At 45.3% G+C, this 13,163-nt stretch overlaps 1 protein-coding gene across 3 annotated transcripts in view; it reads left to right on the top strand.

Moving 5' to 3' along the window:
• Positions 1-13,163, top strand: part of LOC116941361 (ectonucleoside triphosphate diphosphohydrolase 8-like) — a 54,977-nt gene that overhangs the window by 8,684 nt on the left and 33,130 nt on the right. The window contains exon 1 of one of the 3 annotated variants that reach the window (XM_032952404.2): positions 9,284-10,138. The exons of the other annotated variants lie outside the window; for them this stretch is intronic. Within the exon in view, the coding sequence (XP_032808295.2) occupies positions 10,027-10,138 (112 nt within the window). The 5' untranslated portion in view covers positions 9,284-10,026. Of the gene's footprint in view, positions 1-9,283; positions 10,139-13,163 lie in introns of those variants that run through there. 3 annotated transcript variants of the gene reach the window in all.

The following is a 13,163-nucleotide window of genomic DNA, read 5'->3' as shown; positions in this document are numbered from 1 at the left end:
GTGTGAGCTGTACATGTCGTATGCTTCCTTATATTCGGGGCTTGCACAATAATCCAATATCTGTTACAATATCACCCTCGAATTGGTTACAAGTTGTGTAAGATGTCACAAGACAGTGGCGTGTTATTCTCTAAGAATGTTTGTTTCCATGGTGGGTGGTGAAGCTCTCTGATTTAAATCAAACGTGCTGATGTATCAAATATAATAGTGATTTTTTTGTGTAAACCGAGATTTGGATGGTATAAGGGTGTGTGTGTGTGCGCGCACGATGTGTGTGCACACGATGTGTGTGCGCACGATGTGTGTGTGTGCGCACGATGTGTGTGTGTGTGCGCACGATGTGTGTGTGTGTGCGCACGATGTGTGTGTGTGTACGATGTGTGTGTGCGCACGATGTGTGTGTGTGTACGATGTGTGTGTGCGCACGATGTGTGTGTGTGCACGATGTGTGTGTGTGTGCGCACGATGTGTGTGTGTGTGTGTGTACGATGTGTGTGTGTGTGTACGATGTGTGTGTGTGCGCACGATGTGTGTGTGTGTGCGCACGATGTGTGTGTGTGTACGATGTGTGTGTGTGCACGATGTGTGTGTGTGTGTACGATGTGTGTGTGTGTGTACGATGTGTGTGTGTGCGCACGATGTGTGTGTGTGTGCGCACGATGTGTGTGTGTGTACGATGTGTGTGTGTGCACGATGTGTGTGTGTGTGCACGATGTGTGTGTGTGCGCACGATGAGGTTAACGTTACACGGTTCGTTTGCACTCTTGTCAATCGGCTTCTTGTTTTGTTTAAGTTTACATGTCTCCGACGGAGCTATATTGCACACAGTTGCCAATACAGTATTCGTGTTTGTTTTTTAAAAGGTGATCCATGCCAAAGGTTTTCTCCCATAAAAAAATAATTGAAAGTGGCTCGGCTTTTACAAACTCTGATTTCCAGACCATTAAAAGCAGACGCTGCTCTCTTACGGATATATATTATACCTAATCTGTACAATGATAGATTCCATATGTATACTCTTGAAGATTGTATCTTAAATACTACCCGGTGGTATTCAGATTTTTGGTTTTATTCTCCAAATTTTACTCAAACCGCGCTATCGTTTTTCCGCACACCAGAGGACTCCACGTTCAGTCTTGATAGACAAAATGGATATATTTCATTCTCACGATCTGCAATTTGATTTAATGAAGTGAAACCCCAAATATAATACGATAGAGGGGGTTTTGTGCAGTTACTCAGAATGGAGACCTTCACATTGGTAGACTTGAGAATCCCATTTACTGCTTTTAATTCGTGGTTCCTCGGGGAATATTTACAGGCAGGATTATAAATCATATTTCCCACTAAGTGGTCACCAATGTAATAGATGGGTTGGCGTCACGGCTACTAAAAGCATTGATCTTGTAGTCTTGATTATTTTTGGCGCGGCAAATTGTGGAGAGCGACGCTGCTAAGTGCATATACACGAGGTCTCCAATGACCCTAGATCGACTTGGGTGAAATGAAGTTGCATTCCGCTAATGGCTTCAACAGTTTCCTGAACATCCGTATGATGAGTTCTATTCAGACCCAGCAATACTTACACCGGACATACATGCGTGCTTACATGCACAGATGCACACATGAGTTATCTAGGGGGACAATAAAACCGCTTAGAGATGCTGCAAGTGGTGCAATAATTTCAACTCGGAAGTCGTCATTGCAGGCCTGCTGCTACAGCAGCTCAACGAATGGGGCAAGTGTCGTCATCCCCCTCAACTCTTGTCCACCCAGAGTCACCAGTGGACACTCCGCGGTTAGTCGATCGGCGAGTTGCATGTAGTGGGGTGGAGTGTGGGTACTTTTACTTCTTGCAAGACATCAAGCCAGTTGTGGATGAGTAGGCCAAATGCCTTCTAGAGGAGCTGCCCAAAGTGGGGTTTGTGAATGGGAATCTGCAGTGCCATGCCTTTACCTTTTACAACAGCCTGCGGGTATTTTTGTCTTGCGTGCTCCAATTAAACTTTTGGATATCCTGAAGTGGCAGTGCACTGGAATGTGACTCGCAACCTAACGTTACCGCTTTTTAGTTTTTTATTTTTTAATACGTTTATTATCTCTAATAGGAGGGTGTCCAGTGCACGAACTGGAGGATGTGAAAGTTGACTTTATTAAAGTTTAATTTAAAAACATTTTATTGTCGGCCAAAAGCAAAATTTGCCTCAAATATGACCTGCAAGTGCAGACGTGTTTCCTTGGGAGAGAGAAAGCCGAAGGTGGTTGAATAAACCTGAATAAAACCTTCCAAGAAACGAGAGGAAGCTAAAACAACAGAGCCAGGCAATACCGGTTGGGCTCTTTCTCCCACTACTCTTCGTATCTTTTGATAAGCTGCTTTAATTTCGCCGTTTGGAGCCTTTCGAATTTACACGTCACCCTTGGCTTCCTAAACATGGTCTGGTGTGATTGGGGCGACTTGCAATCGGCACCTGGTTCTTAATTATACTGGTTGCGAATGTAATTTTCTATGTTTTCTCAAACTGTTTTTAATTGGTTCAGTTTTCGTATAATCCATGCATCTGCGTGTTCTTGCGTTGTACACGCCGGCTTTCTGCTTCGATGCGTCGGGCGCCAGTCGCTTCCCACAAGGGGCCATCCGTTTAGTACGTACGCATGGAGGAGGGGGGTTAAACCAAATGCTACGCTTGCATATGGGGGGGTCAACTGACAATCTGTTTTCTTAAACACGTTCATATTATTAATCCTTGATCGTTTCTGCGTGGAAATAATATCGGCCGTTCTATAGGATTCGGGGGGTGCGTCAGGCGTATGTACGCAGGTGGGGGGGGGGGGGTAAAAAGTCGGCGTGCGTACAGGGAGGGGTCAAGTTTTGACAGATTTTTTTGCGTACGTACTCAATGGATGGCCCCCAACGTCACGAACCATGTGCTATGAAGAAGGCCCACTGCGCGAAACGTCGTCGATTTAAAAATACAAACCAATTAGTTTAAAACAGTGTTGTTGATGAGTGTCGGGTTTGTTGTTGTTGTTGTGCTTGGCGATCGCTGCAAATGCAGCATCACCAAATAATTGGTTTAATCATGAACGCAACTGTAGGCACTGTCACATCTCAGAATCTCCCCTTCATTGCCGTTGTGTCAAGTGGACATTTTTAAGTCGCTCGATAATAAGCAAAAAATACAAATACAGTGCGAGCTAATTGAATTTGCACATTACAATTGAAGCTTAGGACCTTCTGGTTCATACAAATCGTATGTTAAGTAGATAACACTTTGTAACAAAACATGTATTTTGTTCCTGGGTAGTAAGTGTTATTTCCTAATTGCTGATGCCTCAAAAGTACAGAAAATGTATATTATTCTGCACAAACTTTGCTTTTGTGACCAGGACACTGATATTTTGAAATTTACCTATTTTCAATGAGAAAACGTGGTGTGCATTTGTGTCATTCCTTAACATAAAGTCCTGGTCACAAAAGCAAAGTTTGTGGGGAATAATAGCCATTTTTTAAAAATACTTTTGAGGCATAAGCAATGAGAAAATAACTCTTCCCAGGAACAAAAATCGTGTTACATCGTGTAATGTTTAGCCAAGATAAAAAAATATATATATTTGACATCCATGACTGATCGAGTTATCTTCTTTCAAAATAAACAAAAAAAACAAAGAACTCGCATGTAAATTATTATTAAACCAAGTTCCTGCCTCCTGCTCGTGTCTTGCCACCACAGTCGCATCTTTATCCTGTCGCGGGCAGATATGTGCTTCTGTGACACCCTGTCTTGAAATGAACGCCATGGTAGGACAACAGGTAAGCTTACACACCCACCCGAGGTGTTTCCTGCGTCTCTGTGAGTTGCAGCAAAGCCATCCAGTGGACACAAGGATATCAGTCGGGTCTTGCCGCATTGAGCGTGTATCCACTTATTGCCACGATCCTGTCTGCTGCAGGGTTATGAAAGCCCCGCAGCAACGTGCAGACACGCCTCCACACACGCGTGGCAATCATCGTACAGTATACCACGGTGCATCACAAGTTGATACAATTTACTGTTTTGACGAAGTGAAAAGATGTTTTTTTTTTCCTTTTAAGCATCCCCCGCCCCCTCCTCGACACCCCCCCCGACACCCCCCACCCCCAATCTATGAAGCAGATTCTTAGGATGGAGACACGGCTCTGGCCGTAGCGTGTTTGCCGCTTGTTGGAGATGTTGGAGGTGCCGTGGTGGCTCGGAGATGTTAACTCCCTCGCCTGGTCTGCAGGAGGTCGTGGGTTCGATCCCGACCCTGACGCCTGCTGTTGTATATTTGGAGTTTGCGTGTCTCTCTCTCATCATCATCACGGTGGCTCGGAGATGTTAACTCCCTCGCCTGGTGTGCAGGAGGTCGTGGGTTCGATCCCGACCCTGACGCCTGCTATATATTTGGAGTTTGCGCGTCTCTCTCTCTCTCCCCATGGTCGCGTGGATTTTTCTCCGGGTCTTCCGGTTTTCTCCTCCACAGTTAGGAGCACGCGTTTAGAGTAGTATTTGGCTACTCTGAACTTCCACGTGACAAGCCACTTCGTTGAGCGTATGATTTGAGGCCAGGTCGCTTCTGAAAAATAACTACATAGCTCTCAGTGGGCTTTAGCTGGTAAAATAAAAAAATATATATGTAAAACGGTTCACGGTTCGATTCCAGCGGTCGCCCTGGTTAATACTGCCGGGTGAATGAAACCATAATACGTTCTAGATTTGAAGCTTTCGTGACTGCAAGGATCCATACTCTTTGGTTCTATTCGGTAATGTCACATAGGTAAAAATAACAACAACAAAAATCAATGGTACAGTATATTTATTCAAGTAGTGGCATTTCAAACTCTCACGGTGGTGTAATGTAATTTTATGCTAATTCCAAGCTTTCACAGTAGTACATTTTATGCTAATTCCTTTGTCAAGGCGTTTTCTGTTTACCCCCTCACAGCTTAAAGGAGGCGACCTGCGCTTGGCTTTCTTCACTCCAACGCTGTCCTCTGGACAGTGTGGTCCCTTCACCTGATGAAGGCCACTTGTGTTGTGGTCGAAGCGTCGTGATTTTTTGTTTTATTTTTTACCTACGTGACTTTACCGAATAGAACCAAAGAGTACCATAATACGTGTACATGCTCTGTACTTCACTGACGACGTTAACGATTCTTAAGAGGTAGGCCATTGTGTATCGAGATCATGGTCCCAAGTTTGCCAAACTTGAAAAAATGACCCGCAAATTACTCACTTGGAATATACAACGCAATCAGCGCCCCCTAACTGCAAGAACTTGGCAGGACCCTCCTGAAATCACGAAACTCAGTAAGCCTTCCCTCAGTAAACCAACGTACTGCTAATACAAATAGTTCATCGTTAAATATCTAAATAATAGGTCCTGTTTAATTGAATGCTCATGGTATTAGAGTGTTTTTTTTTTACAGCGGGCTCTCTAATAGAACTACTGTACCTGTAATTGGATAAATTCTGTAACATGTGGCACACTCTTGAACGAAAAACTCGCTTGCTGAATGCTAAATGCAGTTACTTGAAAACGTATATGGGGGTTGTCTATATTCGGATTTTTTTTGATAGGCCATGTGGTGGTAGTTTTATGTCAAAATACTGGTATTGATAATATACATTGATATTCTTACCAGTGAAGATGAATACATTGCCACATATAAATAGTATCTTTGTAAGCGTGGAGGGTGTTTAACCGTGCAGCATCTTGTGATCGGACTGCCCCAATCGGATCATTCAATGGCGATCTGAAACAAATCCACGCGGCTTCTCCTGCAGCAGTCGAACGGATATCGAATTTCGACATCAATTTGTAATCTGTTGCAATCCCCAAAAATTCCATTAGAAAGAGTAAGAGAAGACTGACAAGAATCTTGGCATAAAATTACCGTGGCCTAACCAGAAAACTAAGTATGGACCTTTGATTTAAAGCTTTCGTGACTGCAGTGATTCATATTCTTGGTTCTTTCGGTAAAGTCACGTTGAAGGGAAACAATAAAATAATAAAATGTGTATCTATATATTTTATTATAAAATGTTTATCTATATATTTTATTATTTTATTGTTTCCCTTCAACGTGACTTTACCGAAAGAACCAAGAATATAAATATGGACCATTGCATTGGCTACAAAAACCGTCATAAGTTAAATGTATCTTCTGTCCACAAACAGAATATGTATTTCAGAAAGATGTATATACATAGTATTCATTCTATCAAACTTCCAAACAACTCACAGTTGAACAAATGGACAAGTCTTTAGATTAAAAAAAAGTTGATTGGAAAAATGATAAATCACACATTTACAATTGCACTCGGATGCTGGACCCTGTGTGCTGGTGTGCGCAGGGCAGCATAGGGCCGCACAATTTCTCATAAAGCTTCCGTTTGGTGCTGAGGCAGACTGTTTTAAAATGTTTGAAATGGGTGTAGCCCAAGGGTCATAAAGAAGTGGCCGGGGCTAGTGATGACGGACGCTTGTGTTGCGCCTGAAACGTCGTGATTTATTTTATTTTATACCTACGTGACTTTGCTGAAAGAACCAAAGAGTATGGATTCCTGTAGTCACGAAAGCTTCAAATCAAGATTGCTTCCGTTTGGCTCTGTGTGCGCATACTTGGTGGGAGTGGGCAGTAAATCTGCTGCATGTGGAACATGGAACATGGAACATTCGGAGCTGTCCTTGAAAAATAAAAATTGTTTAAAATGATTTCATGGTTTAATAAAAAATAATTTTTCATGAATAAACACTTTATCTGTTGTTGTTCCGGACACGATTGGAAGCTTTACATTTTGGCCGACGTTCATGGATTGTAGCATCCGATTCATTGTCTGCTCTCCGTGTAATAATCGGCCTCGAACGGAGATAACAAACGCTTAATGGCTGAGTGCTAGCTTTGCAGGATGTGGGTGCTGGAAAATTGACCAATAAATATGTTATCTGTGACCGTGAAGCTTTAACAATGCTGAACTAACTGAACTGTGTTTTTTTTTTGTTACCAGTTAAAGCCCACTTAGTTACATAGCCTTTTTGAGAAGCGACCTGGCCACAAATGATAGCTCAACGAAGTGGCTTATCATGTGGACATTTATCGCAGCCAAATACCCTAAACGCATGTTTTCTAAATGTGGAGGGATAAACCGGAGGACCCAGAGAAAAACTCACGCAACCACGGGGAGAGAGACCTACGCAAACTCCAAATATACAGGCGTGTCAGGTTTGGGACCGAACCCACGACCTCATGTATACCAGGCGAGTTAGTTAACATCTCACCACCGTGGCACAGTGGGTGCTCGTAACGGCGGCGTGAAAGTCTGGAACGTCCAATGCTGTTCCGCAACTCCTATAAGAGTTTTTTTTTATTGGGTTTGTCTTTGGTTTTAATGGGAACACTTGGCTAAACCAAGCTAACGACTACTCGTGTTTGCACGTTGAGCGCTTTCTGCATCACGGTTCTGATTTGTATTGCGCAGCTGAGACCTAGAGCAATTTCTGCGTTTAATTTGAAAGTACGAGCAGAGACTTTCTGCAATCTTTTCCAATTACCTACTGATTAATGGTCACGCATTTGTATTATACATAATTTAAGGTGCAACTTTTTACCCTGGATAGATCCAATAAAGCGTTATATTACTCTAATCCTAACCAACTAGCTGCTAATTATAGCCCCCTCACTCCGGTTGTCCCAAGCTCTAACTAGTCAACTTACCATGATCACTCGTCTTCCCACAGATCCTAACCTTTACCAAGCTCTAACTAGTCAACTTACCACGATCACTAGTCTTCCCACAGATCCTAACCTTTACCAAGCTCTAACTAGTCAACTTACCATGATCACTCGTCTTCCCACAGATCCTAACCGTTACCAACTAACCAACCCTACACGAGCAATAGCCCCATCCCAGCTGACCCTAACCTGACCCTTAACCCCACCACTGGCACTGCACCAGGTGCGTGCACCCCAGGTTAAGAACCACTGCCCTACAGGAACTGTCTGGCAGTATGGGGAATTGTACCAAAATATTCCACGCGAGCTGACTTGACTCCGTGACCAGCGCTGTTCCAATTCTCATGTCTTCATTTTCCTGCCAACCCAGGTGCGAGGGACTTGAGTCAACATTAAACAATGTTCGTTCGTTTATTTCACGATTTTACAGCTGTGGAACAGAGGGGGTGGGGCGGTTTGTTGAGTTGTCACTTAGTCATCTCATTGATCGGGTTGCTGAACAATAGAAAACAACGCCAGTAAGCTGAGTGCCTATCAGATTACGTGGTCCTATTGCATTCTCAGCCCTCTCATTGCATCGGATAACTTCACAACGGTGAAAATTTTTACTTTGTCTAAATGTAATTAAGGTTTGATGTTAATTCTTGAGAGGGAAATTGTGGATTTTTTTTGTAATTTATTTTACAATGCTGTAAAATTCGCTGTTTGAACGAATTGTGTGGGTGTTTATTTAATGTATGCAGTAATCGGAGAAAAGTAGTTGAGCTTTTAGACAAAGCGACATTTGGCATGATATATATTAATAGTATCAATGGAAATTACTGGTTTCCTATTAGGCGTATTTATTACATGTGTAACGAGTTCAGTTGTAAATGGAGTTTCACGTGGTATTTTTTTTGTCTTTTTCAAATAATTATCAACGGTGAAATCTCATCCCGGTGTATGTGGCATGGCTATCCACATGAGGCGTGAAATAGCTCGCGTGTGCACCTTCCCTCTGGGGAACCACGTGAGAGATAATGCCCCACCACCAAACGCCTGACGACCAACAGGCAGCACGCAACGGCAATCTGGGATGCCGCGTGATGTAATCGCAATCCGTATGTCTCCATTCGTCTTTCCCCTCTGCGTTTGTCACCATCTCTACCACTAACGCCACCGCCAAATTGTAAATGGTGTGGATTTACTATCCAACACACCGGTGGGCTGAAGTAGTAAACTAATTGGCGTTTTGTTTACGTGACAACCCCCTTACTAATTGGCTGTGTCGGGTGGTGGAGGGTTATGACACATTTACACTTAGGCGATCTCACCCCCCAAAAACCTTTATTATTATTAATAACATTTGTCGCGAAAGCCGACGTTAAAACCCACAGCCAAACGTCCTCCCCCCTTGGCAACCTCTCCCTGAGCACCCTTCCCACCCCCCTCCCACTCTCCTCCTCCCACCCTTCCCTTCATGGAGCAGCAGCGAATGGCGTTGTCGCGTACACGGCTGACCTCCCCGGCATGCGTGGGCGTGGTGGTGGTGGTGGCTGGGAAGGAACCCCGTCCAAACGGACGTTCCCATCGCGTCTCGAGCCGAGTCGGAGGGCGCGTGAGATGCTGGGTGCGGGGGGAAGGGTCACAGTTCACGTAGGGAGAGGAGAGTAAGCCCCTCGGGCTGGCAATCACCCCCACCACCACCACGCGCTGAGTTACGGGAGATCACCCAGCACCACCACCCCATCGCCACCCCCCCACCTCATCCTCCTCCACCCCTCCGCGTCATTCCTTCCATAAATTGTCGCTGCTCTTTCTTTAAAAGCCGCAGCTCGCTCGCTCTTCTCCGAGGGAGGTGTCAACGGACCTCGCCAAACCGCCGGGCTCTCAGCGCTATGTGGAGCTTTTTTATTTAATTTATTTTCACAAGTTGCCGTGCTCGTGACTTTTGAGTCGACAAAAGTAGAGCTGCCGTTCTTACCGTGCGCGGATAGGCGCGGGCGATCAGCCCACTTGAATGTTGCCGCATCCCACCCCCACCACAGCACCGGCCACGCGAGACAGAGGCGACTTTGAATGGGTCGCCGGTCACCACTCGCAGTCTCCCCTCGCCACTCGCGCGGCGGTTGGTTAGCGCGCCGTGGGGGAGTGCAGCTCACGCGTCGCTCTGCGTGACAACACAACACACACACAGAGAGAGAGAGAGAAAGGAGAGAGATTACGACGGTGGGCACAACTTGCACGGTGCCGTGAACCACGTTTTGCCCGAGGGACGAGAGACGGAGATGAGCGAGACGGAACTGAAGACGGCCGCCCAGACGGAGGGCTTGCTTGGGGAGGTGCCCGAGAGGGCTGGGCTGCCACCAGTGTACCTGCCCACAACCACCACGGCAGCAGGTAAAGTTGAGATGTCGCTGAGCTCCTGTACTTGCCCAGGCGGGATTCCAGTAGTGCTGTGCGGTCTTACTTGAACAAGGTGGGGGTGGAGGAGCACTGTTTGAGCCAGATGCTTGTTGAGTATTTTATACGGCGATGATGAGTACGTTAAGGGTTCGTGTCGACGACGCTGACAGCAAAGTCTGTGTGGTGCTTTCGGTAAAGTCACGTAGAAGGGAAATCATAAAATAATAAAACAATAAAATTCTCACGACGTTTCGATTGCAACACAAGAACATTTTCTTGCTGTGGTTTTCACACCTGAGGATGGTTGCTTGTGTTGCAATCGAAACGTGAGAATATTATTGTTTTATTATTATTTTATTATTATTTTATTGTTTCCCTTCTACGTGACTTTACCGAAAGAACCAAGAATATGAATCCCTGCAGTCACGAAAGCTTTAAATCGAAATCTGCGCAATATTATTTGAGAATGGGGGTTTGTTTTCCAATCGCTCACAAAAACTGTATTAATTTCCACGTGGCTAAAAATATAGACGCAAAACAAATGGATTTAGAATAAGTATACTTGTATTGCATTCGGATAGATTTGGGAATTTTATGGATTTCGTGTAATTTTGAGAGACATTTTTGAGTGAGAAAAAAACCTGTTATTTTTACAGAGCCATATTTCTATATATTTTTTATTGAGCGTGACCTTTAGTCATTTACACCCGCGTATTTGCCAATGCTATCCTCTGAGGTTAAACATTGAAGCTGCTCTCTTGAGAGAGAGAGAGAGGGCAGTGCATTCATCATTGGCCGTTTGAGAAATCACTCCGTGTGCAACACATCTCTCGGATTCCAAATGACCAGGGCAACCGAGACTGCTCTCAAATTCTGGCACCGACTTTTCCCTGCAACAAGCCCCCACCAAGTGCTGCTTGGTGAAATACGAAGGCATGCGGCCAGTCATGGCTTATAGGCACCGCTGCTTGGGTGGTAGTAGCAGCCTGGCTCCCATCCGCGTGCCGTGCGTGTCTGATCGGAATGCCCGCGTGGTTGCGCCACCCATTGTTATGCCAAAGGTGAATCTCATTCGCAGCGGAATTCTCGCAGCTCCCGCGTGGCCATGGCAAATGTAACGGTTGTCCGTCCCCGCGTCTTCATGCCCCACATCCACCCGAAGGCCGCGCGACAGTCTTTTAACGGGTGCTCGTAAACTGCCCCTTTCAGAATGGCACACCGAGTTGTTTTGATATCGGACGTCCCCGATACGTCTCCGCTTTGACGTCTGCGTTTGCGCCGCGCCTCGTGGGAAGCCGCTGTCGCGAGGCACGAACATGCAGGAAGTCGGTGGCGTGAGTTTAAAGTCTGTTTTTCTTTACTGCGATCAAAATGCTGCGAATTCACGGCATGGAAAATATATACTCGCAAACTGCGGTACACACTTGAAGTTAATTTCTTTGTTTACTCATTTAATAAATATATCGTGCTACTTCATATTGCTTCGTCCGTCTGCTCGCTGCAGAAGAGTACTGCTTTGTTTTAAAATGGTATGAAAGTAAAGTTGGTTATCATAGACAACAGTAAACGAATAAGATGCCTGTAAATCTTGACTTGTGTTCAACTGAATGCCCAATAATATTTGGATTTTTATTTGTCCAGGCACCTGATGAATATTTGGATGCAAAAAATCGTTTCTGAAACCACATTTTGGATGGAAGAGCATCCACGCATGCTTAAATTCAATGTTCTTTGATAGAATGTCAATTTGTTTTTTAATAGGTTTTTGGATACGTTATCTTTTCTTGTGCAACCATTGGGGGGGGGGGGGGGGTTGTAGCGCAGTGGTTAGCGCGCTGAGCTACACACCTGGCGATCCGAGTTCGATTTCCCGAGGTCGACTCGTCTTCAAATGAGTAGTACCTGGTGCGGTGCAAAACAACGCCACCTTGGGGAGACAAAGACAGCCCGGATATGGCGCTGGCCACCCACGCCCTTGTGGTGCCGTGCCGGACTTCATAGGTGCACGCCAATAGCACTTGCCCAAAAAGTTAACTAAGGCTACAAGGGGGGAGGAACGTTGTCTTCATCTTTATTATTCTAATTGGGGAAAACACATTGCGTTGTTTTGCAGCTTTCAATGCATACGGCATACTGCTTTTCTCTTTTAGGATCGTCCGTTCACACCCGATTTATCAATTCGCCCGGGGGAGTCTCTGGATGAAAAGCATCACCTGTCACCACCCATTGCAAACGTCTCGTTTTTTGTTGCATGGGACGACGACAAAGGAGGTTTCGTGTCGATTACATTTCATTGTGGTCTGTCGAACTTCTGAGAATGAAACTGCGGAAGTGACCCGCACGGCAAGGTGGTGAACGCAGCGGCGAACCCTTCTAACGGGAGGGGATCGATTGCATTTCATTGTGGTCTGTTGAACTTCTGAGAATGAAACTGCAGTGGGCAGTAAATAGGTTGTTAGCACTCTCGAGTGCGAGTGACCTGGCCGTAACCCGCCTGTGGGAACGCGATAAACAAATGTGAAACCGACTCGCAGAGGCCAGTCGGGAAAAAAGGGAAGTGTACTGACGCTGCTTCGAGAGGCAATTGTGGAATGCAGGCAATCGCGGGGTGTCTAGAGTTACATTTTTTTTCACTTAGTGACATTTTCAATCGATACGCTGGAACCAGTTTAGTGCAGCTCCGTTTATATGGAAACATTAGCCGCGCTCGATCTGCGGTCTGTGCTGCCATTGATCTGCCATGCACTTGTGGACACGTGGCTTCCGGAAAGGGGAGTCTAATTAAAATTAAGTGCAGTTCGGAGGTAATTGGTCTAAGGTACAGCAACGAAGGAATGCACACACACATGCCAGCAAGGGCTGTTTGGCATTGAAGGCATACATGTTTGCGCCACGGTGGCGAGATGTTAACTACCTCGCCTGGTATTGAGGAGGAGGGTTCGATCCCGACACTGACGCTTCCTATATATTTGGAGTTTGCGTGCCTCTTTCTCCGTGGCCGCCTGGATTTTTCTCTGAG

This window comes from Petromyzon marinus, chromosome 11 (assembly GCF_048934315.1).
Source record: "Petromyzon marinus isolate PM22_M1 ecotype Great Lakes invasive population chromosome 11, UKy_Petmar_22M1.pri1.0, whole genome shotgun sequence".
Classification (NCBI taxonomy): Eukaryota; Metazoa; Chordata; class Hyperoartia; order Petromyzontiformes; family Petromyzontidae; genus Petromyzon; species Petromyzon marinus.
The sequence above is the reverse complement of the archived record's forward strand: the minus strand, read 5'-3'. Positions and strand labels throughout refer to the sequence as shown.